General features: G+C 42.6%; 1 protein-coding gene across 1 annotated transcript; it reads right to left on the bottom strand.

Moving 5' to 3' along the window:
• PON3 (paraoxonase 3) lies at positions 1-26,489 on the bottom strand. The gene is made up of 9 exons (XM_037046453.1): positions 26,355-26,489; positions 24,814-24,884; positions 20,544-20,599; positions 13,520-13,685; positions 8,535-8,661; positions 5,293-5,490; positions 4,146-4,227; positions 3,762-3,890; positions 1-1,126 (listed from the first exon to the last, which is right to left on the bottom strand). Exons 1-9 carry the CDS (start codon positions 26,426-26,428, stop codon positions 968-970), a joined length of 1,062 nt encoding a protein of 353 aa, XP_036902348.1. The 5' UTR covers positions 26,429-26,489; the 3' UTR covers positions 1-967.
• Between the last annotated feature and the right edge of the window lie 135 nt (positions 26,490-26,624).

Here is a 26,624-nt window from a genome sequence, read left to right as displayed (position 1 = left end):
TTTAAAAGTACACTGTAATGAAAATTGGGTGAATAGCTCTGGGGCCACTGTTAGGTAAAATAAGGGTTACCGCAACGCAAGCCCTACGATGCCACGGGACAGTCGACGTGATAAGCCAGAAGGTCACTGAGTGATTAGCAGGCAGGGAGCAGGTGCAGTGGAGACGCTGGACAAAGGGGCCAGTCACACCCGGGGCAGCAGGTAACGGATGGCTCGGGATTTTGTCCTGCTACTCGGAATGTTGTGCAATTTAAAACTTTTGTTTATTTCTGGAAATTTTCATGTAATGTTTTTGCACTGTGAATGACCCCAGGTAACTTAAACCATGGAAAGTGAGATCATGGATATGGGACAACCATTGCACAAATAAAGGCCGATTACGAAGGAAGAGGTCAGCCCTGCTTGCCCTAAGTGAGGCCTCTCTCAGTCAGACTTCCCAGCCCCCGATGGCCTGTGTCTGCCCTGGGGAGAATGCAAGTTTGAGGAGGTCTTTGGGGAGTCCTGTGATGCCAAATCTTGCTTTTATCTACACGCTGGGCATTTGATTGGCATTTTGTGCCCAGCACAATTGAACGAAGAGAAGGGAGTCGTAAATACTTGAACAGCAGCTTTTCTCCCACTCTGGATGGCGGGTGGCTCAGAACATGACAGTTCTAGGGGGTGGTTTTGCCACAGCTACCAAGGAGTCTTAGGGGAGCTGGCCAACGCACTCACCGCATCTTCCTGTGGAAAGAACCCTGGGGGTACCAGACCAAACGAGCCGAGAGATTTGGCTTATTGTTGGACTGTCACTACCTTGATTTTCATTTTGGTGAATAGTAGGTAACCTCTCTGCTTCTTAACTTCTACCCATCAGGAAAGCCAGGCACACGTTTGTAGGTGTTTGCCATTTACTTGCAGTTCAACTTCTTACAGAATGAGGGGTTTGCTTTTACCAAACACGTAGCCTTTGGGGATTAGCTGGAGTCTAGAGCACACAGCGCAGAGCTTTGTGATATATGGTGCCTATGAGAAGGGTCCTTTTGTACACAGAAGCTACAGTGCTGCCCTGGAGTGCGGAGCCATTATTGGCGTACTCGGTGCTTATCCTGGGCTTCTCAGACAGAACATTCTGGATGCGAAGGACCTGCCAAGAAAAGATAATTTGTCAGTACACTGTATGAGCAAACAGCCATCAGTGACATTTTCCTTCCCAATACTCTAGGACTGATATACTTCTCAGAAATCAATAAGCTAAAATTTGTGTATCTTCAATCATGTTTTTCTTCTTCTGAAGAAAGTGTTAATGTCCTAATGATATCTATGCAGTCCAGTGGACTAGTTTTCTGACGTTAGACATATTCTCATTAGAGGCTCAGGGAGAAAGGAAAATGGACATCTAGTTACTAAGCCAACCCCTCTGGGTAGCGAGTAGGATGGGAGTCATCCCTGCAGGAGCCCCCTCACATCCCAGAATTGGCTAGGAAACGTAAAGAATGCATGCTTCGGAATTCAGTCTGACTTGTCCCTACCTCAGACGGTTATGGATCCCCAGGATTAACATATGTTAGGTTGCTAATCAGTAAATATAAAAGTGTTCGTTTCCAAAGAGGCTGGATGACGTTCATTCAAACTGGAGATGATAGGGATTAAAGAAAACCAATTCAGAATTCACAATTCATGAGTCTATATTGACATCTCTTATTAGAATAGTTTAGTTGAGGGGATTTTTTTAAATCTTATGAAAAATCCTACAACTGCCTCTCAGGTTTGTTATGGAAAAATACTCAGGCTTAGAAATGATGTAGAAAACATTAGCTTCAACCAAAAAAAATAGGGTGTCAGTGACTGTGAAGAAAGAAGTCTTAGCTAAAATATGCAAATGATTAAACTTGAAAACACAGGCATGAAAAAGATCCTAAACAATTTTCAAATTATCGTATAGGTTGTATTTTAATTTTCTTAAAGCAGACATTTTTGTTGGGTGTTTGTAGAATAGTTACCAGTTTTGGCGGGGTGCACTTCTGAGACAAAGTTAGCTTGCTAGTTTAGGGTAACAATTCTTCAGGCTTTAGGTTCAGGCTGGACTTTTTTTTTTTTTTTTTTTTTACATTTCTTGCTTTTTTTGTTAAAGAAGATATGACTAGTATGTTCATAAGAGAAACAATTTTAAAGAACTGAAGAAAAGCAATACAAGAGGGGGGACCCCAAAAGACTGAAATTATCTTCTGAAGGGCCAAGTAGGTGAGTGCTCTAGGAACCCATCGGTGTCAGTGTACCAGCTGGTGTTATTGTGAGAGGCTGTGTTCGGCTTCAGTGAATTTTTGTTTGAAGACTCTTTCAACACATTTTCCCATTTTGTGATGGCTAATTTACAGGAGCACCTGTGCTGAGTGTTCAGCAGTTTCTGACCAAAAACGGCATGACCCCATGCCCCATCCTCCCTATTCACCTGATCTCTCCCAAGCTACTTTTTTGGGGGGGGGTCCCTGGATGAAAAAAGTCCTTAAAGGAAAATGTTTTGCCAATGTGGAAGGGACAGAAGCACTAAAAGACATCAAAATCAATGAGTTCAAAAACTGTTTCGAGCAGTGGAAAAAACATCTCCATAGGTGCACTGCATCAAATGGAGAGTATTTTGAAGGTGACTGAAGTTTAAACATGTGAGAATACACAATACCCTATACATAAACTCAGTGTTTTGGGGTCCCCCTTCATATTAGAAGCAGAAATAATTGTGTGTTCTAATTAATCCATGGGTCAGTTATGAGCCTAGGGTTTGAATCTCAGTTTCCCAACTGCCCAAACCTGGATTCAAACATTGTATCTCTTTTCAAACCTAACTGCCTACCCCGATCTCTCTATTTGATTATAGGCTCCATCCATCCCCCTGTTCACACTACTCCTGATGCTGTTTATGATACTTTCTCCCCATAGAACTTACCACCTTCAAACTTATTATATAATTTACTGTTTCTCATGCTTATTGTTTATTGTTTGCCCCTCCTCCTTAAGAACAAGGATCTTTGTATATTTTGTCTGCTGATATATCCTAAGCATTGAAACAAAGTCTGGTATATACGTTCAACACATTTTTGTGACTAAATATCTCAGAGTATATCTGCCAAGAATTTATATCTATATTTCAATTCACTTGAGATTATTTTATTCTTAAACGTAGTGCTATGGAAAATGCAAGGCATTAAGCTATTGTTTTTAATGCCATGTAAAAATGCAAAGGCCTATGCTATTGTTTCAGAAGAGACGTTAAATAACACAAATAACATCTTTAAAATGAGACATTCTTTAACACTATCATATATATTAGAACCTGGTGGCAAAAAATTAACTGTTTTGAGACTACAGCCATTTAAACCCTTTCATCCGAGCTTCACGTTTGGCCGTGTGAAGGAAAGTGGTTCTGTATATCGGTCTCCTCGGGGCCTGCTCCGAGCCTCCATCCTGATTGGAAATATGAATAGCAACCTTGGTAAATATGAATAATCAAGCTCCTATTTTCCCACTATTCCCAGTGGAAAGTGGAGCCCGGGCTAGGATGAGGCACATTTACCATCTAGGACTGATGGTAAATTTGTATCCCATCACCTGACAGGGTCAATGGGCCATTTCTCCTTATCCTGGCAGAATCTTTCCTCATTCCCTATGTTCATTTGTTCATTTCTAGAATGTCACGTGTGACCCACTAGATACTCCCAAGTCAGCTCAACAAATCATTCGTCTTACAGCCTTGCCCGTGAGCTCAGAGAGGCATAGGAACTTACTTCTGACCCTGGAGGATCCTCAGGGTTATAGAAAAACAGCTTCATGGCATTAGGATGGCATCCTACCCAAATATCCCCCGTGTCAGGATCGACAGTCAGATTATCCACCAAGGTGTCCAACTGTATTACCTTGTAACAAAGAGGAAGTATGAGGATGTCGTTTGACTTTCTTCCTTACCCCTCCTCCCTCACACCAGCTCCTCTGGCTTCTCAAATTAGTATTAACAATGGGCTTTGTTACTGAATTTTAGAAATGCATGCACACCTTCACCATCATATTTTTTCCATTGATATGTTACCTTCATTCAAGGAGCACATTCCTAGATCAAGTGTGGGAGCTAATATCAGAGGCCACATTGTGTGGGCAAGCCAGGGCACTTTTACCTTCAGCTGAGTTAAATCCCAGTTACCGTGTATTTGCATTACATGGATATTCTTATCCATCACATCAGCTACATAGATATACCTTTGAAGTAAATCACATTTACATGTTAACGGTATTGGTATTATTAAAGTATTATCAGTACTATAGTAGTTTTAAAAGATGACACTAAATTTTATTTGCTATAACATGTATAAAAATTAACAGTAGTTCAAGACACCATGATAATGGCTTTCTAAACCATAGCAAAAAAAAAAAAGATAATGGGGTGGTATTTTTTATATTCTTGAAGTGCTTTAAATATGCTCTGAACGTGTGGTATAACTAGTAAGTAATGAAATTGGTATTTCTAGATGATATACAAGTTCAGCCTCAGTATCTGGGGACTCTTTAAACTTAGTGTCTTTAAATCGAATGGAAGTAAGTGGACCTCTTATAAGACAAAAAGAGTCTCTACATCCAAAAACTAGTTGTTGGCAAGACCCACCAGATGACCACAAAGCTCAATCACAATCATTTCTAAAAGGAGGAAGAACACTTAGAGTTGTTTTCCACAGGGATCATCTCTATTCGTGGTCTCAAATGTATGCATTTATGGTACTTCTGTTTTTTTTTTAAAAAAAACCTTCCATTTTAAAACACTTTAAAAGAATTTTCCATAAAACTGCATGCTTCCTAAAAAGTATTTTCTCATAGAAAACTACTGCAGAGAATCAGTAAGTCTGACATTCATACAATTGCCATGCCCAGTCTAAATTGCGCCTCTCTTTCTAGTAAGAACTTTTGAGGAACTGAACTCAGTTACAAGTGGTTGAAGGCCTTCCAGTCTCGTACGAGGCAAAGGTATGGTGGCTTTACTTTCCTTTTTAGTGTATTAGATTAAGTGTATTTCTAGAGTTGCGTAAGAAAAATTGAAACAAGGACTTCATATCCTGGAGTCCAAATTCCTCATTTCATTGGCGGGGGAGTCTAAGGCACCAGAAGGCAAATGGTCTGCTTCAGGTCAGACGGTGAGTAAAACCCCTGGCTACTGCTGATCCCTCCACACATGTATTGACTACTTAAGCTAAGGAAGTAACCCACCTCTTAGGGGAAGGAGCCCACTAAAACGCCAAGGCCCAAGGGGAGAAAAACCATAATAGAGCTTACTTTTTGTCTGGTGAGACTGTGATCCCATTGGCAGAATTAAATCCTTTGGCCACCACTTTGACCTCTCTCGGACTGTAGAAAAGAACGTAAGTCCACTGAAGGTCCATGAGTATCTCTAACAGTGACAAGAAGCTGGTGAAATAGTGGTCTCTGGTGGCATAGAACTGTTCTGGACCAAGAACCACAATGTCATTCACACTGCAGTGGAGACAGACAGGGAGAGAGAACCTATGGAGTATTGCTAAATCAAGATTGCTGTCAAGTCACCAAATCTCTACAAAGACCAATATGTTCATCAGTTTGCAAAAGTATACACGAACTAACATACATTTTAAAAATCCATGGAAAGTACATGGTTTTTCATTGCCCTTATGTTTTTTTTCTTTTTTAAACTGTTGCTTCCTCACTCCTCCCTTCCATAGACATCAGCAAAAACAAGTAAACATACAAAGAAGCCTCAAACTCCAAATCTTGGACGTATAAATGTTTGTAAGAATCATCTGTGGCAGCCGTAGTGCAGTTCACCAACGATTCTGGTTCTCTTCTTTCTGGAATTCGGCTCCTCCGATGCCCTCGGTGTTAGGCACAGCTATCCCACTTGCTTCGGCAGATGAAATGAAGTGATGTGTGTGGCTTTCAAATGGAAGACTTCATGAACCAGTTCGTGACCTGCCATGCTTCCCCAACTCTTCCCCAGGAAGTGGAACCATTCTGAGGATACACAGTGTGGTCCTCCTAGGGCCCTACATGAGGATAATACAAAACCGAGCCCCTGTATTGCCTACAGGGGACATGGCAGGAGTGAGAAAGCAAAACGAAACTTTGTGCTTCTGAACCCTAAAGATGTTAGGGTTTTTCTTTTCTGCTATTGCAGCATAACCCAAGTCATCACGATCTTTATATTTTCTCTGAGTAGGTGAAATTATAAGTGCTATTATTTCTTAGTTACGTTCTTTAATACTACTACAATTTTGAATGAAGTAAGTCTTACTCTTACAATATTAAAGAAAGTGAAAGCATTTCGATTTTGGAAAAGTAAAAAAAAAAACAATGACTTGAAAGAATGTAAAAATCATTAAACCCTTTTAGATGAATTAGGAAAAATCTTGGAAGAATCAGGGAAATATTCTGAGGTTTTGATGTATAATGACTTTCTCGAGGTCACTGGGCTACTCATCTTTTGCGTCTCAGCATAAGTATTCCTTTCTTCAAAAAGTATAGACCCCATAGATTAAATTCCCTCATGATGTGTTTTCATAGCACTTTGTTCTACCCCTTAAAATGCTTGTTCAAGTAGGTGTGTCCAAAACACAGGATATCACCAGACATGACTTGTGACTTAGGCATGTACAGGCGTGTAACACCCTTTGAGGCAAACCTTGCACTAATGAGAGATAGGGCGTGTGGACAAGCTCTTTTCCCTCTCTTACCCCGACCACGTTTCCTTATGTGGCTTCCTGGAGCACAATTCCATGCATTTAGCAATGGCTGACTTGATAATGTGTTGGCTATAGACTGTCCCCCATGTGAATGTCTAGAATGCTGCCATAACAAAGTACCACAAGCTTGGTGGCATAAAACAACAGAAATGTATTACCTTAAAGTTCTGGAGACTAGAAGTCTGAGACCAAGGCAAGCACTGACAGGGCCCTGTTCGCCTGAAGACCCTGTGGTAGGATCCTTCCTGGTCTCTGCCTGCTTCTAGCAGCCCCAGGCGTGCCTGCGCTTGTAGATGCAACACTGCAGCCTCACTCTCCAGTCTCGCCTGGCATTCTCCCTGTGTGCCTGTCTGTTTTCTTATAAGGACACTGGTCATACTGGATTAAGGGCCAACCAACATGGTCGGATCTAATTATGAATCATTATCTGTCAATGACCCTTTTTCCCAAATCAGGTCGTGTTCTGAAATGCTGGGGTTAATATTGCAATGTATCTTCTTTAGGGAACACAGTTCAACCCACAACACCCCCTTTGCCCTGCCTCAGGCTGGTCTCTCACTTTTGCATTCTGGAATTATACTCCCCGATTAAGTAGTCCTGTATGGGGTTTTCTTCCAGGCTGCGATTTCTGAGGAACTCTCCCTGGGAAGGCATACATTACTGCACCTGATCCTCACAAGGCCCGGTCAGGTGAGTTAGAACAATAAGAGAATCTGCATTTTCTGAGAAAACTGAAGCACAGGTTAAGTGACTCATCCAGTTTCTCAGTCACCCCGTGGCTGTCCTGCTCCCCACTGTGTCTCAGAACCCAGCACAATGGACCATGAGAGAGGTTCAGGAGCTTCAACTTCACTTACTTCTTCTGCCCACTGCTGTTATTGCTCCCAGATTCTATGGGAGAAGTTCATACACAATGTTGAGAAAGAGAGCAAAGACGAGAAGGTGAACTTTCTTTTCTTTTCCCCTTCTTCAATCTCATGGAAAGATTAACCTCTACTGTTTTACAGCCCGTCTTTCAGGGTTGGGTCCATCTTATAAAAGACAAAGTCTTCATCGTTTGTGACAGCCTTGAAACAGGCTACCAACCTATCCTCTAAAAAATGTACTATTTTTTTTTCAACACAATAAAGAAAATGTTTTTCATGGTGATTGAGAGCCCAGCTTGAATTCAGACAGATCTAGGTTTACACTCTGGTTCTGCCACTTCCAAATTATGTAACACGGACAATTATTTCATCTAAAACTCTTGAGTCCTAGTTTACTAACACCTATTACTAAAGGCTATTGTGAGCAGTAAATTAAGTATTTTGGTACAGAGCCTGGCACATCGTCAAAATTTGATAAATGTGAATTTTTCATACGTGCCCACAGGCTTTAAAAATTCCACTTTGAGCTCTTGTTGAACCAAGGCGGAGTCCATGTGGAGGTTGGTTATAACACCCAGTGGGTGTGGCTCTAAGAACACAACCTACGGAGATAACTAGGAATGGGTGGGGTGTTTAAACAGAGCCCTGCATTCGTACTGCACTGTTGTGGTGTAGAGGATGGAATTAGAGCTAAGATTCTAACTGAGCACCTGTACAGGATTAAAACGCTTTCAAGAAGCTGGAAAGCATAAAGACATTCAATACTAATACAACAATTTCCAGTAGGCAATAGGCTTGATCACCATGGGAACTTTCAGAGAGCTTCAGAAAACAATGCTACAGAACAAAAGTTTAAGAAAGACTGCTGAGCCCAAGAAAACAAAGCACACAGCAGAAGTGCAAAATAAATAGAGTACAAAATACCTTAATTCCATACCTTTTGAGAAGTTCATGTTCTATAGTTTTCAGGTGTACCAGAGAACGTTGTTGTTCCTCAAATTTAAATATCTCCACAGTGGACTCCATGTGGGGATGATTCACAACATAAAGATACACAGTATGGTCTAAAGTGGGAAAAAACATCATTTCCCATAAATTTACTTCTATTATAACTATTACTAGACTTGGTGCACAACTCGGTCATGTCCAAGGGTTTTTCTCACACATCTTGAGTTTGATCCCCATAGTCCGCCTCATAGGTAAGTCAGACAAATGTCAGTATCCATATTTTATTGAAGAAATTGAGACTGAGAGTGGGAAATGACTTGTCGGCAATTTTACCACCACCAAGTGGCTAGCCAAGCCCTGACATTTCTACATGGTCCCTTCACCCTTAGCTACATCTCCTTGCTAACAGAAAGACACAGAACTACCTTAGTGCGCAAACACGGATGTGGTTTCTCAGGATGGCCCTTCACCAGAAGAAGTGGGGGTGAGCAAACAAAGCTTTGTTGAGAATGCATTTTGGTGAGAATCCCCTACATTGCAACACACGTTCAAAAGCTCCCTGGGCTGTGTGACTATCTTAAAATAAGCAACACTTGACAGCTAGAGAACTTTCAACATAAGTCAATCACCTGATGTTGCAATAACAATATTTAATGAGGCCAATGGACGCAGAATGTAAATATGAGTGCAATAGGTAAGAGACTAGCTGATTTGGGGGTGTTACTAACCTCAAGAATGTTCAGCCACTACTTTTTCATGCGGGTACATGCACTGCTGTGAACAGGATTGAGGGTAGTAATCGACTTCTTCAAGGACGGTTTTCTGATTTCTCAGGAACTCCAGGTCAGAAGCACTCTGGAGTTTGAAAAGACCCACCACACCCTCCCCCTTACCCCCACAAGGATCTGAGTTCATCTCCCCTATCCCCTCCTTTGATGGCATTTCCAAGCACACAATGGAGCAAATTTGGGCCCTGAGTTGGCCCCCAAAACACACAGACACTTTGACCCAAAGTGTCAAAGGAGAGGGGCTCCCTCACAGATGAATCTGTCTTTTGGTCTGACCTGACTGTTCCGGGGCCAGGGGTTTGCATTTTAGCTAGCCCTCAGCCAGACTCTCTGCCGGACACGGCAAGAACAATACACATGCTGTCCCGGCCTGGCCCTCCTTTAGGCCTCCTCTGGACCACTCCTCTCATATAAGCATTGCTTGGAGAGAGTGATGTTCCTCTCGATCTCCTCATTTCATTCCAATTTATATGTGATGCTTTGGCCTTATGAACCAAATGCACAATTAAGGGAGGTAACTAATAAAATAAGATGTCAATCATACACTCCACTTCTGAAAGCCTGATGAAATGCCTGAAGGTTAATCTGTAAACTGTGAACTAGTCCCATCTGAAAAAATAAACAAACCAACCCCCACTACCCCTCCAACATCTAAAATACCTCCACTTCTAACACTATCCCATGCAATAAAATAGCTCCAAATCAGTCTGGTCACTCATTACACCTTCTCCAGTGAAGCATCATATGTCTAGTTAGGTGTCAGCCCAAAAGTGGTCACTTTTGTATTATTCAAGTAGAGCCTGGAGCCCAAATTTTACCCAAATAAAGGATAGAGGATTAGAAGTAAGGCCACCTGCGTTCCAGTCCTGGAACTGCCACTTACTCCTGACAGGAGTGAAGCCACACTTCACTGCGTTCCTCAATCTCCATGTCTCCACCTACAAAACTGAGCATTGATGTCTGAACTGCTTGTCTCATGGTGTTCCTTCACTTATTCATTTAATACATATTCATAGAGCAGCAGATATGGTTCTAGACTCTGGGAACCCAGCAATGGGCAAGTCACATAGGCTTCTATGGTGATTATATTCTAAAGAAGAAAACGGGGAGGAAAGAATTCGTAAATAAAACCGAAGTGGGAGATGACTTCTTCATAGAGCAGCCACTTGAGCAGGGACGGTTAATCTTGGCTCCAAAGGAGCCAAGAAAGAACTCCTATAGAGCAACAGTAGAAGAAGGAAAGAAGGTTGGCATCTTTTAATGTTAATAAGAAACATTAGTTGCCATTTGATGAGTGCTAAAAGAAGTGCAGGGAAAAGAAATATAACCAGGTTCGTATCCTGAAACAGGATGGCGGGAAGGCTTCCCTGAGAAGGTGACATTTAAGTTGAGGCCTGAATGATGAGGAAAAGGAAGCCAGAAACAGTGGAAAGACATTCCTGGCAGAGGGAACCGCCATTGCAAAGGCCCTGAGGCATGTCGCATTGTATGGGAGTAAAAGAAACCCAGGATGGCAGGTCCAGAGAGTCAGGGGGAGAGGAATGTCCAGGGAGGCTGGACAGAGCACCCAGATGGTGGAATGTGTCAGAGGAGTAACTGAGAACCCCGGTTATTTTGGAGGTTTGCAGTTTATCTTCAAAGAAATGGGCAAAACATGGAGACTTTTAAGAAGAGAGTGACATGATCAGATTTGCATTGAAAATAACTCTTGCTTATTATGAAAACGAATTGAGCCCTGGCTGGTGTGGCTCTGCGAATTGAGTGCGGGTTGAGGACCAGGGGATCGACCGTTCAGTTCCCAGTGGGGGCACCTGCCTGGGTTGCGGGCTGGGTCCCCAGTGGGGCCACATGAGAGGCAACCACACATTGATGTTTCTCTCCCTCTCTATCTCCCTCCCTTTCCCTCTCTCTAAAAATAAAATATTTAAAAATTATATATATATATATATATATATATATATAGGATTGAGGTAGTATAAGAGGGAAGGTGCAGTCATGGGAAAGACATGTGGGACGCTTGGACTGGGACGGTGGCAGAAAGGATGGGGAGAGGTGGACAGCTTGGGTAGGTATTGAAGAGGGAAACTGGACAGAGTGTTGTGATTGGTGGACTGATTGGGGTGGGGAGAGGATAAGTGTCAGGTAGGATCCAAGGTTTTATTTTGAGGAATAAACAAGTTACATATACTGGAAAATGCTTTGTAAATTAAGCAACAGAAAATTGTTAGGTACAACTACCTTTTAAAGATGGGCTTGTTAAGCAACTAAACAGACATACAAGGGTGAGCAAAAGTAAATTTACAGCTGTTTGCATGGAAAGACATGCAAGTTATGATTTATTATAATAGCTTTATTAACTCCAAAGAATGTCACAATGGCACAGTAAATCTACTTTTACCCACCCCTGTATAAGATTTCAGGGTAATATTTAACCTACTTAATAAAATAGTACTCAAGCATTTTAAAAAGGTATCCATTTATTTAAAATTGAACAAGTCACTGTTGGAGCAGATGAAAGTTACTGGATAAGTGGATAGAAATAATTACGAATCATTCCTTTTTACTCACTAAACCAGTCTAGCAAAATTAGACTGACCAATGCACTGTAATTCCAGCACAGGTTTCGGATTAAAGGGCCGTTTCTTTAAACATTCTGCATTGCAACACTTCCATTTGGCCCTCCGTTATGTACTTACTATTAGCTGGGTTTCACTGCATGCTGTTATTTTCTGCATGCTGTATGGACCCACAGATATTTAAAGATTAAATCAATCTGTACTTATGGATTATCCACAAATAAAAATAATATTGGAAATTGCTTAAAAGCATATGCAATGTATTAATACATAGGTTTTGTTTTTATAACAGCTTTTTTTGAGCTATAACTCATACTTTTAAAATGTACAAGTTAATAGTTTTTAATATATTCACAGAGTGGTACAACCAGAGCTACTAATTAGTACCAGAACATTTTCATCCCCGCAAGAAGAAACCCCATACCCATTAGCGGCCACTCCCTGTTCCCCACGACCCTCAGCCCCTGCCAATCACTAATCTAGTTTTTATATCTATGGATTTTCCTATTCTGGACACAATAGAAGTGGAATCATACACTATGTGGCCTTTCGTGATTGAATTCTTTCACTTTGGATAATGTTTACAATGTTCTTCCATGTTGTAGCATGTCCCAGGACATCATTCACTTTAATTGCTGAATAACATTCCATTACACAAATGTACCGCTTTGTAATGCATTCATCAGAGGATGGGAATTTGGGTTATCTACACCTTGTGGGTATTAGGAAAAATGCTGCTCTGAACACTTGTGGAAGGTGTGTGTGTGGACCTCTGTGTTCAATTCTCTCGGGTACGTGCCAGGGAGGGGAGTTTCTGCATCATGCCGTAACTCCATGTTTAACATTTTGAGGATCTGCTAAACTGCTTTCCAAAATGATGGCCCCATTTCACAATCTCACCAGCAGAGTGTGAGGGTTCCAGTTTTTCCACAGCCTTGCCAACGTTTATTGTCTGTTTGTTATTGTGAAGTGGTATCTCGTGATCGTTTTGATTTGTATTTCCCTAATGACTAAGGATAGTGAGTAGCTTTTCATGTGTTTACGGGCTGTTTGTATATCTCTCTAAAAGATGTCTACTAAGATCCTTTGCCCATTTTTTAATTGGGTTATTTGTCTCTTTATTGCTGAGTTGTAAGACTTATTAACGTATTCTGGATACAGGCCTCTCATCAGACGTATGGTTTGCAAATGTTTTCTTTCATTCCTTGGGTTGTTTCTTCCCTTTCTTCGTCATGTCTTTCGAAACAGAAAGCTTTTAGTTTTGGTAAAGTCTGATTTACCTATTTTTTCCTTTATGTCATGCTTTTAATGTCACACAACTGTTTTCAAAGGTTCTTTAGTTTATAGGCTCCATTTCTAGGAATATGCAAACTCGCTATGATGGTCAAATGAGAAGAAAAGGGGCTAGGCGGAAGAGGGATGGATCACTTCTCGTCCCCTTTCTTCAATGTGGTGCTTCAAAATGTGTGGCTACACATTGATTATTTTACGAACGTACATTTTTAGAGTAATATAGCATCTTCTCTCTTGTCACATGAATGTTAAGTAACTGGCAATGAGTGGTTTGCATTTTCCTCATTACCCCTCATTCCTAAGCTTTCAGGCTTTACCTTTGTCAGTGAAAATACTGATTCCATGTGGATTAAACGATGCTTTGTCAAAACCATCACTGATGGTTAGTGCCTGGACCCTTGGGTTTTGCTCATTCAGATCCATCATGAAGATCTGTCCTGGCTCATCAGGTGCAAAGCATGGCATGCCTGGATATTTTAATCCCTTTAAAAAACAGAGAACAAGTATGAACATATATACATATCAAAACGATATTTTCATAGGGAAGTCAAAATCTCAAAGCTGTAAGTTTCTCATTGATTTCTTGGACCCTTTTCCCTTGTCAGCATTTGCCATTATCTGATCTGAGGGATTACCAATGTCATCTAAACCATTGGAGAAAGAAAAAAACCCAGAGTCAATGTTTAATATAGAGAGAAAGGCGTTGGCCGAAACAGGTAATGCAAGACACTAGGCCGTGTTACCTGGGGCAAGTCCCTCAGCCTGCCTTTGCCTCAGGTCCCTCATTTAGAAAATGAGGAAGTTAAAATGTGTGATGGCCAAGAGTCTGTCCAGTCGTGACATTCTGCAGCTAACGTCCCTCAACGCAGGGAGAAGGGGTGCATGGTTTCACTGCATTGCTCCCATCCCTACATCGATTGTATTTTGCAATAGAATGAGTCAAGAGTTAACATAGGAGAACCAGTCTCAGAGAGACTGTTGAGAAAGGCTGACTCTTTCTGACCTATTTTGTTCCTATAGATATGTCTGAAAATTTGAACGCGAATCTTTTTCTCTAAATAACGCAGAAAAATTCATTCCAGTAACTTGGACAGTGGCTCTGTTTATTGGAAAAACCAGGTGTTCATCAACCAATGACGATTGGCATCCTGAACGTGTTGGGCCTGGGGGGGCGTCCCTGGTCACTGTGTCAGGTCTTGAGGTTGGTTTATTCCACACAAATTACAAAACTCAGCTCACTTCTTCCTGGCATCCCTCCCCCATCCCTCTAACATATATCAACAATCTTGTATCTTTTCTTGAACTTTCATTTTCACTTATACTCAACATAAACTCTCTCCTTCCTACTCTCCCTTCCATCTCTGTCTCTCTCCCTTACCCTTCCCGTTCTTACAAATACACACACACACACACACACAGACAGACACACTCTTACTTATCACAGAACTATTCTTGGCCCCTTCCACTGACTTCCACCTCACACCTGGGTGAGGGAACCTACATCTGTACATTTTTCTTTGAATACTTTTTCTTAAGAATGCCTAAATCTGATTGGAGGCCAGCTTCCCCATAGGCCACGCTGAAACGCATCAGAGAAGGTACGATGCCCTTTTACATTCTCCTTAAGTCACCACACCCGGGGAGGGGGCAGCATGCCCCTAGCCACAAACTGCTCTTTCCAGGCCACAAATACGCCATCATCAATCAGCAACTGGTCTTCTACAGAAGCCATGCTCTTTGCTTACTGCCTCTGTATCAAATTCCTTACCAACTCCCTTTGCCCCGGTCCACCTCCAGGGCTAGTCTAAAATCAGGTTAGAAAAACCTACACACAAAGTTACCATCCCAGCTTCAACCAGACATTCAGTGATGATTATCAGCCTTTTTATTTATTCTAATAGGTAATCTCCCATCCAATTATTAACCAGGCCCGACCCTGCTTATCTTCTGAGATCAGAATAGATCGGGCATGTTCAGAGTGTTATGGCCATGAACTCTAATAGGTAATCCATTGCATTTCTCCAAGTGTCTATTCTAAATTTATTTCTTATCTTCCAGAGCCCACACTTTCTTCCTCTTTATTCCGATGGATAAAGTTACCTCCTATTTCTCTGGGGAAAAATCATAAACAAATATCATCCAACATAAATTTCCTCTGATTCCCTGCTTTCTGTTTCTAATTCTCCCGTTTTACCAATTCTCCTTCTTTCTCCCTCTTTTCTTAAGGGAAGAACATCCTTCTTCAGCTCTTCACTCTGTCGTCTGTTTGTGTGGTTCCTTGTTCCCTAGGGTCTGTCTTTAGAAATTATATCTATATCCTCTCTCTTGCTTAACCACTTATTTTTCAGCAACGCCCCATTCTTTTGCCTGAAAAATTGCTCATTTGTTGTTCCTTGAAATGAACCACCCCCTAACTTTACTATTTCTTCAAACATGCATTTAGCTTGCCTTCCCTTCACTATCAAATTGCTTGGAAACATCACTTGATATTGTGACCTGGTTTAATTTGCTCCAACTCTAATTGCCTAAAAACAGTATTCTAGAGTTTATAGAAATCCCTCCATAAAGGCCCTATCAGTGGCCTCTAAAAGATCTGATAACCCTTCAACTTCCTCTTACCTATATGTCTGAAAATAACCTGATAGGAAAATAAGGGCGGGGCACTGCAGCGTCTGACACCATGCATACCCCTTTGTTTCCGGTCAGAAGCCCTAAATATAGAATTTCCCAACAGAAGTCCTGCTGCTTCTCTTCCTTCCGTTCTCATTCGTCCCTCTTTCCTTCTAGCTCTATACCCTTTCACTGAAGATCTTATTCATAAGATTTTTGAATCTTAGGGTCTACACCAATGTCTTTTAAATCTACACATGTACTGGGAATCTCTCTCCGGAATTCTAGCTTGCATTCCTGCCCAACTTTTTCCTGAGGGCAGCTCATAATCACATTGTCAAAACCAAAATCAACATGCTCTTCTCCCATCCTGCTTCCCATTCACGTTCTGCTCCTTTAAGGACATCCCCAATACCAGCCTACAAAATTCAGTCTTTCTGAGGCAGGATAGTAAGAAGCTAAGAAAATTCCTTGGCAGGGGGAATGGGGAAACCGAGGCAGACACTGGCTGAGCAATTTATGTCCAGATACAGAAGGGCACCCAGGCAGAAAAACTGGGTACCTAGCACCAGGCAAAACTGGCATATCCTCCCCCTGGAATATCACTGGCCATGCATTTTAGACCCCTGACCTTTCATACCACTGACCATGGTGTTTAGACCCCCCTGGCCTTTCCTCCCTGGATAGAACATCTAGGCCTCAGTTGTATTTCAGCTCCAAGCCCAGAAAAGCAGCAAAACCATGTGGGCAACTCTAGGACCAACCGCAATGACTAATGACACTGCTGTCCTGGCTCCCACCAATTAGTAGAGACCACGACCCTAAAAGGACACACCTGGAAAAGCTGATGAATATTCCCTAAAATTCCAGGTTTTAGAACCCTCAAAACAGAGGTCCCAGCAGTCGCTATTTCTTTCAGAAGCACAACCGTGCCTCTCTCTTCTCCCTCTTCTTCACCCACTGGCACACATCTCCTAAAGTTAACGGATCCCATGAGACTGGCAACCAGGGTGGCAGTGGGCAGCAGGATCTCAGGGAAGACTAACCCCCTGAACCTGTCTCCAAGGCCCCCTTTTCTTTGACTTCTCAGTGAGCCAAAGCAGCCTCAGAGTGGCTCTTTTCTCTCCTATAACACTTCTAAGAGCCAAAGCAGCCCTGCCTAGGCTCTCTCCTGTTGCTTCTTCTAGCTTAGGTCCTTTCTTGTTTCACTGTCTCCAATTGTCATAGACATACTCTCAAAATCACCTGGACTTGTGTTGTAAAATCGCTCCTGCACAAAACCAAGAACACACACACTGCAGGGCGGCCCAAGGCAGACCCACTCCAGGCCTGGTCTACCTCTCCCCACCATAGGCAATCGGTCACCAACGCCAGTGCATTAGATAATGGTAGTATTGAGGGGAAAAATGTCAGAGACACTGAATCCTTTCCTTTCCACCTATGGAAAACCTTACCTTTCACCTGAGGAAAATGAAGCCCAGAGAAGTCTATTGCCTAAATCACACAGATCATTAACTGTAGCCTCTTTTGCTATACCATACAGAAAGGTTTGATGGGCAACAATATCGCCTGGGAAGGTAGCTCGAGGCAGAACACCAAAGCAAGTACTATGATAGCTTGGGCATATATGAGGGCATTGTCAGGTAGTACGAGACTGGTCATTCTAGAAATGAAAATAATCTGATAGGAAAATAAGGGTGGAGCACTGCCAAAAGCTTGGCTAGATTCAGTGTCCCGATGAATGAAGCACCTCTGATGAGATGGCTTCCCACTCTGTGGTGTTCTGTTTCAGGCAGTTGGGTGAGATTTTGTGGCAAGTGATTGCACACAATTCTTTTAACATCATTCATCACTGAAAACACCGAAAATCACTTGGAGGTGAGGCAGGAGAGTAAGAAGCCAGGAAAGTTCCTGGGCGGGTGGAATGGGAAAACTGAGACAAGAAAATTACACAAGGCTGCACAGTTTGAGCAACTTACAGCCAGCTGGCGAATCACAAGAACTTATCTCCCCTACCCAAGGACACTCGAGAGCAAGTGGTTCACACCTCTCCTTCCTAACCAGACAATACATAGCTTAAATCTGCCCGGCCTGGGAAATAGAGAACAGAGATCCCATTAATGTCTTGTGCCAGCTAAACCCAAGGACAGACTAAGTCAGGGGAACAAATGAACAAAAACCCCATTAAAAGCCAGACAGACCCAAGATAAAAGTAAAACAGTATAGCAGAACAAAGAATATTCCCAAACCTCCCTACACACTCATTTTCACACATCAGCATATTAAAAAAACACCAGGAAAGCTGATGAATATTCTGTTGAAACCCTCTCCTAAGGTTTTCACCTGCAGAAAAAAGATAAAAACCTCTCAGGACAAAGACTCAGGGTGCGCTTGCTCGAGAGCATGCCCATGCCTCTTCCCGGGCATGAACTTTTTACTTCCTCCTAAACTCTCAGGGTCCCCATGAGACTTGCAGCCAGGGGAGCAGAGAGCAGTGGCAGTTCAACCCGGGCTAACCCCACCCCCAATGTTGTCTCCAAGGCCCCCTTTTTCTCTGACTTCACAGTGAGCTAACAGCAGCCCCACCTTGTCTCACTCCCTTCCTATAGCTTTTCTAGGGAGCCAAAGCCTCAGTTCTCTCCTGTTACTTCTTCTGCACTAAGTCCTTCCATTGTTTCACTGTCCCCAGCCTTAAGGTATGTACTTTCAAAATCCCCTAGACTCATGTTATGAAATCCTTCCAACACAAAGTCAAGAACTCACACTTTCTGGGCTGGCCCAAGACAGACCCACTCCAGGCCCATCCCTGCCCTGGTAGCAGAGGTACAAGCATCTGATTTCCCCCAAGAGACTACATCTCTGTGTGGACAGGCAGCGATATCCAGGCCTCATTCGCCAGCACATGCATTCAGTAAATATTCAAGCACCTGCGTATGCCAGATAGTATGTTTGGCACTGAGCACGGCCATGAACACGCCAAAGTCCTGGCCTCAGGGAGCTTGAAATCCACAAAGACAGCACCAAACAAGCTCATCAGATATATGGTATTGTATGTAAGCACCTAAGCACAGGAACCCAAGGGACCAGGGAAGAAGCACTACACCCATCAAGAGTGTTAGGGAAGGCTTTTCTTGGGAATTAAAGTGCCGTCACAGTGAGATCTCACAGAGAACTCAAAGTTAGCTGGCATGTGCAATGAACTTTGCAGGCAAAGAGAAGCATGCCAAGGACCAAGGTAAGGAAGGAAATAGCCTGCTTGGCCTTTCTAAATAGACAAACGATACCACACAGAATTAGCCTTGAGATCAGCAGCTTCCAAACATGTTCTAGGGTGGCAAGAAAGGGGGGCAAGAGAAAATAAGAACAAGGACTTGAACTGATTATAGTCATAAAGATTAAAAAGAAACAAAGAACATCCTCCTTGGCTTGTAAGTTACCAGTTGTTTGCTAGTTTACAAAAATAGCTCCATTATTTAAAACTTCATGTTAACATTTCTCATGGAACTATTTGTTATGAACATCTCTATTTTCTGTATAGCACTAAGTCAGTAGTTTTAGTTCCAGTGCAAGTAAAAAAGAAGCATACAGTGAGAACGACAAGTATTATTTCCTAACAGCACAGAAATCTCCCAGCTATATTTATAATCATTTTGAAAGGTCTATTTGGCATAACATTGAAAATCTAAATTGTCCATAGAAAATTTAAGTCAACAAAGAAAAAGCATTTCTAGAAGGCTCTGTTTTATCTTTGGTTTTGGAGGAAAACTAAAGAAATAAAATCCCTCCCACCCCCCGCCCACCTCCACACTTACCACCACCAGTAACATTTAAAATACAAGTAAGACCCTGACTATACTGTGCATATTTAAGACTTTAGACATTCATGCCATTAAGGATTATTATACGTGCCCCCCTTTTGACCAAAATGATATAGACTTAAAAGGTCATGTTATTTGGCAGTAAATGGAACTAATGGTAGTTCCACTTTCTTGGCCAAAGTGGAACATTAAGACATGCAATTCCAGAAATCAGAATTCACAAGGAAAATGTAGTCAATCTACTTTTTCAACGTCTTACAGCCCACTCTAAATTGCAACTGATTCAACAAATTTATGACAATTTCCAACATCTTCACAACATATACACTTTAATTCATTGAAATTCAGTCCCTCGCATCGTGTCCTGATCATCCCAAGCCTGTGAAAATGGTATTGGGAATAAAATACAAGCTTTTCTCTACTTCTCTTTGAAAGAGCTGGAAAGAATGATAGGGAACCCAAGATGGAAAATGCTTGGGTTCTGAATTGAGTAACATGGGTAACATTCAACCCACAAACATTTACTGAGCTCCCAGTACACACAGGCCTGGTGAGAATACTACTAGTTAGTGAAAAAAATAATTACCAGAAGCTAAGCCTGGCCAAATAAGGCAAAGGTGGGGATGGACAGCAAAGAACAGAGCTGGAGATTAGTGTAGGAATTGAACAAAAATCATTAGACATTTACTGAGACCCCACTGACTATGAAATTGCCCACGGGGAACCAGCCCGAGCATTGCTCTGGTGCCCTGATTAGCCCCCCAGAATCCTGTGTCAGCTTTTTTAATCGGCTGGGTTACCTGCAGGTGGGCTGAGTGTGTACGGGTCTGTCTGGCAGCTTTAGTCGGCAACATTGACGTGCTGCCTACACACATATTGACATGAGCTTCTGAGGGGTATGGAAGATACTTACACTGGAGATAAAAGCCAGCCCACTGGGAAGTATGTCAATATCTTCAGAGCCATTTTCTGCAAAAGAAGCAAATGATTACAAAAAATGCATGTTTGAAGACTTAAGAGATAAATCTCACACTCAAAAGTTTGAATTTCTTTTGGAGACCTTATCGACTTTTGGCAACTACTTACTTGGGAAACTGTATTAACTTTCAGGACTCCCGGAGGCATTCTACAATAAAACCTGAGTCAGACTCCAATATGATCTTTTTTTGTTTTAGAATTCCATCTCAAGAGGAAAAAAGCAAGTAACTATAAAATAAAGTGATATCTTAGATTTATTCTTTAAATAATGACTTCTATCGTCTGTCCTGAGAGGTTCCACTTTATTCTCCTGATCTACGGACCAAGTGGTGACATTTGGAAAGCCATCCATCATTTTGAAAGTCTCTTAAAGGCCTCTCTGCTGAGTATTTCTCTTTTTCCAACTTGCTGAGGCTTAGAAAGTCTATTGTTATACAATCATACTGGGAAATTGTTGAGTAATTGCTCTCTTTTACGAAGGCAATTGTCTGAAGACAGACGACTAAACTATAAATGCATCTGAAAGAGTTTGGTCAGATCTCTTTCCACCGAGAGTTGGTCTTAAGCATTTTTCTTGGGAAAGAAGCATGTAATAAGCAAGTCACGACTGAGACCAGGATGGAAAAAGGGTTTTCAGGGCTCCTAGCGGATAAATGCTTTGACAAACAGAATGCGGTAGAAATGATGCCATAGGATGGGTGTAGAAAGTCACGGCCATAGCTTTTGCTGGTTCTCTCTCCTCCTCTCTCACCTTTTGCACAAAATCTGGGAGCCCTAAACCTAAATGTAAGACGTCTGGCTACCTTCAAGCTACTGAAGAGAGAGACTACAGAGAGACCACACAAGACTGAGAGGGGATGCCCTAAGGCACCTGTAGAAAGGGTCAAGCCAAAGCATGACTATCAAATACTGCCAATCCTGTCACGTCTTGGAGAGAAGGTTGTGACAGCCTGCTAAAAAAACAAACAAAACCTACTATGGAGTAGAGACGTATCTTGGACACATGGGACACTGCAGGAGAGGGAAAGGAATAGAGGGGAAGATAGGAAGCCACCAAAAACACAATGGTTGTCCCTTGATCATCCTGCTCAGGACAAGTCCTAATAAAGCCATCTAGATTTCAAGTGTAGTTTTTTTTTAAACATTTTATTTACTTATCTTTCGAGGGGAAGGGAAGGAGAGAGGGAGAGAAATATCAATGTATAGTTGCCTCTGACGAGGACACACAATGTATCGTGTGTCCCCTGCTGGGAACTGGCCTGCAACCCAGGCATGTGCCCTGACTGGGAATCAAACCGCGATCCTCTGGTTCACAGGCCCGTGCTCAATTCACTGAGCTACACCAGCCAGGGCCTCAAGTGTAGTTTTGAGGAGATGCCAAGGGCAGCCAAATACTGCCTGATACTGCCTGGTTAAAACAACCATCGACTGTAAAGCCTTGGGGAAAAGATGAATGCAATATAAAAAGATCTATGAGATATGATTTCTGAATTTTTATTTATTTATTTATTTTTACCTTTCATCCTTTCTACCCAGAAAGCATATTGGAGAAGGAAAAGGAAAAGACAATTTTTTCCACCAATAAAATGACTCCCAAAATTCTGGGTCATGAAGAAAATACAAATCAGAATCCTGCCCCTGCCCCTACCCTATTACTGCCTACCACACTCTGACTAAAATCCTTTAGTGGTTTACCATTGCTTCACAAAGCCATTCCCTCATCAAATAATTGGGTCTCGTGAGTACTGTCTCATTAGTGACCTTTTCTTAAATACCCAGCTGGCCTTGTTTTGCTCAGCCCTACTTATTAATAGTTCACCTTTTTGCACCTCAGACTTTGTTTTCTGCCACCACCAAACTTCCTGAATCTTCGGTAATGTGCTGGCAGTAGATAAGAAAGGCAGCACCACCCAACAGAGTGCAACGCGCAGAAGAAAACCATCCTGGCTCAGGATCTAGGCCCGCTGCCCTCTGGTGCTGGGCCGCTGGCGAGCGGCCTTATTCTTCTGGGTGTCAGTTTCCTGATCTGCAAGGACCGACAGCCGCACCCACCTCACAGGTCAGGTATGAGGATGACATAAACGTTGGTAAAGGTCTCAGCAGAGAGTTCAGGGACACTAGGCAGTCTTATTATTATTACTTCTAAATACGCATCAACGCTGTCCTCTTGACAAATGAGCCCTGATCATTCTAACTTGTTTAGTGCTCCAAAATAAAACGTAAACATGCTACCAGACACAAGAAGAAACGTGACTTTTTTTTCCTACTGCCGCCCTGCTTCCTTTAAATCATTCTCTTCAAAATAGTTGGATAATCAGTACATTGATTTGCAAGTTACAACATGAGCTGTAGTTTTATCTTCTCCAACATGTTTGATTTACATAATCTGAGAGCGTGGCTAGATACTGGCGATCACCTAGTCCAGTGAGTTTTGACTTTTTTCATCCCATGGCACCCATAAACTAATTACTAAAATTCTGTAGCACACACAAAAAAGTATATTTTTATTGATCTGACAAAAAATAGGTATAATTTTTATTTATTCACCCCAGATGGCTATTGATATGTTGGCTGTTGTCATTTTTTTTTTTAAATTTGACAATCTAAGTAAAAAGAGGTCAGTGCCCCTGACTAAATAGCCAGGTATTGCATGTTTAAAAAACTCCTGGGGCACACCGGTTGAAGATGGCTGATTTAGACAATTCTGTCATATCCAGGTCTTGCATGGGCACATGCCTTTCACTCAGGCTGGGACGCACAGCACAAAGAATCTAGCCTCCCTAAAGGCGCCTTGTAGCCATTCCTTCCCAGATCTTGTTTCTTCCCCAGGATAGTGTCAGGCAGTGGGGCAAGGGTCCCTGTTATTCAGAACCCACACATTCTTATTCTTTCTCCATCAGAATCCTGGCAGGAGCTCAGGCTGTACAAACAAATGTCAGGAAGGAGTTTGTCCTCAACTCTTCCTGTTTTCTAGCCAGCAGCACAAACCTCCTCTAAAACCAGGGAGCACAAGGACCAGGCCACTTTTTAAAAAGAAATTGGGGTGGGGGGAGAGAGAAAAAAGAGACCCAATTTTAAAAGAGTTCTTATTGTCTGCAATTTCATGTATCTATATTACAAGCCCCTATCATAATGGACTACGCTGTCATCCTATCACATGTTGATAAATAAGCCACAGTCCTTCACCCTAGGGAGTCTGAAACCTGATACTGAAAAAAAAAACACTGCTAGCAATCAAATACAGCACGTGGTAGGTGTCGTAAGTGAACCAGAGTTTCAGAGTGTTGTGAGAATTCAGAGGTGGGAGGGAGATATGCTGCCAACTTCAGCAAGCAGAGGGAATTTCATAAACAAAGGCAAGAGAGTGTAAAGAACTCATTCCCAGAAGAGTGAACAGAATCTAACTAAACTTTTTTTCTGGGGAAAAAGTGCTGGGGAAAACTGGAGGCCTGGAGCCAAAATCAGCAGTCCCGGTGGTCGCTCACAGGTGAGATCAGCCCTGTGTGCGGGCACCAGGAGGCTGCTATCAACGTGTGTCCTGTGGAACAATGAGGGGCAAGGGGAAACAATGGCTCAATTGTGAACTGAGCCTTTTTGAGAATGGAAGTATCATGTCTAAAGGAAGTCTAGAAGAAGAGCTGGTTGTGGGTGGCGAGAAAATACCAGAAATACAGAGTAGAATAAAGTGGATTTTAGATCGGAAAAGAAGGCCTACTGTTTGAGAGGTTAGGGGTCTGGCTATGGAATTTCAATTAATCTCTTTAAAGACATCTCAGTGGGCTGTGAGGTCCTGGAAGGTAAGGGGTAAGTCCTATTCCTCATGGTACTTGCAGACACATTTTGAATGAGGTGGCCCTTGAAGCCAGAAATATCATTGAGAGGGAAGAAGGAGAAAAAAGAAGACAGGCAAGAGAAGACAACAGAGAGGAGGAGAGAAATGTCACAGAAGGGACAGGAGGAGAATTGGGTGAGGGACAGGACAAGGACTAGTCAATGACATTGTTCAAATGATAGAGGGGCATCAGTAAGCAAGAGACCTGAGAAAAAGCTGCTGGTTTTGACACTGAAGAGAACCCTTGAAAACCTGGGCTGAGGCAGCTGGGGGTTAAGGGGTGGCAGGGGATTAAATCAGTTGGCAGCGTCACTCAGGTGGGCGGTGACCAAGAAGCTTTGCTGGCCCCTCTTGGTACTGTTCACATACATACCAATTCCCTCAATGAAGTGGCAGTTAGGGCGTTCTACTGGCTCCACTTCTCGAAATGCATTAGTTCTTCGTCTGCGGAAGACAACAGTACTGGAAGCGAATGCATGACTTCCAAAATCAATATCTAAACATGGTCTTTAATTATTTTCATATTCATGAACTCTCTGTCATCATTTAAGGGCACTAGAACAAGTAGGTGACTCCTTTTGTTTACATTTATTTGAATAATGTGGACATTATGTGGGTAATGTGCCTTTATCAGCTAACCTCACCCAGTTATTATTGAAAGACTAAAATGCAATTATACATGGACAATGCTTTGCTGCCCAAATAGAAGATAATATTTAATAGCATGAGTAACTAACTGCACAGTATTAATTGATTTAAAAGTATGAGATGTGTTATCTAATTTGATAAAGTATTGTCTGTTATAAATCTGCACTTTGGCACCCCTTAATCCACTATGGCCTTGCCTTTTGACTCACCCCCTCCTCAAACTGCTTTCCCCAAGTTCAAATTCCCCAATAAATAAACCCTGTGGCCTTTGCTTGAACTTCATTATCTTAAAATTTTTATGCTGACTTACTTTGCAGTTCATCAAACTAACCACAATCTAAGTAATTGGCCACATTATTTTTCAATACAGTGCTCTTGTTTCCACAGTGAAACATTCTTTTAAATGCCAGGGATATGTTTAAATTTGTATTAAGTCGTATTCAGGAAGGCTCTACACTTGGACTTCTCTGTCACTGTTAAAAACATGTTTTAAATGGAGTTTATAATAATTATTTTTTTTATGATTCTCTCTCTTGGGTACCCTGGGAGCAAATGTTACAATAAACACACTCAAGCTGAACTAGAAAGTATTACCAAAGGCATCGGTCTGTCTCTTCAAGAGATTCCAGCTTCTACTTAGAGAAATAAATAAAAGCACCCCAAGGACAGCTGGAGGCAAGCAGAGGTTTTAGGTCCCCTCAGAACTGTGTGGCATCACCTAACATTTCCCTTTCCTAGCACAGCACTGGCTCTTCTGAGATATTTTGGGCTATCGCCACCAGATCTTCCACTTCAAAAGCTCATACACCTACAGCATAGCAGTTACCACCTGAGAATTTAGACTCATTCTCCCTCTGTCTGAATAGCTCCTACTTTGGCATGAGTTCTTGCAGCTAGGACGCCTCAGTGTTTAACTGAGGTGGACAAAGCCTGAGTCTGCCACTAACAGCCGGGCTGGCCTGGTTTCCAAAACCCAGCCCATACGGTGAAATTCTTGCAGGACCAGAACGCTGAGAGTGACCTGGAAGCGGGGCTTGGGCAGGTGACTTTCAGAAAACAAACGGGGGCATTTCTGCCCTACAGTCCCAGGAAAGGCAAACAATTCCCTCATTTCCACCGCGCTCACTTTCCACTGGGTGGGATTGAGGAGTGAGTTCCAAAACTGCTCACTCCTCCTACTGGCTAGGAAGGTGGCACTGGGAAGCCCTTGACCTTACCTCAGGGATGAAAGAGGGCCGAGGACGCCCCACCAAGATGCCAACTCACCTAACCGCCACAAACCTCTCCCCGATCAGGGCCAGGCCGGCCCCGAGCAGGGTCAGCACCACCAGCTTTCCCATAGTTCTGCGAACCTAGTGCTGCAGACCTGAGCCGAGTCCTGTCGGAGGGCGGGGCGATCGGGCTCCCAGACCCGCCCCTGAATGGCTGCCCGCCCCGCCTTCCCGCGCCTGTCCCCAGGGCCCTTCCTGGGTTCTAGGCCATTTTTCTGCGGAGGGGTAGGGGATCCAAGGCTACCTTTCAGCAGGAGGTTCAAGA

The sequence above is a fragment of the Sturnira hondurensis genome, unplaced genomic scaffold (genome assembly GCF_014824575.4).
Source record: "Sturnira hondurensis isolate 20B ecotype Veracruz unplaced genomic scaffold, ASM1482457v3 Scaffold0005252, whole genome shotgun sequence".
Taxonomy (NCBI): Eukaryota; Metazoa; Chordata; class Mammalia; order Chiroptera; family Phyllostomidae; genus Sturnira; species Sturnira hondurensis.
Note: the sequence above shows the minus strand (reverse complement) of the source record. Positions and strands in the feature narration are given on the sequence as shown.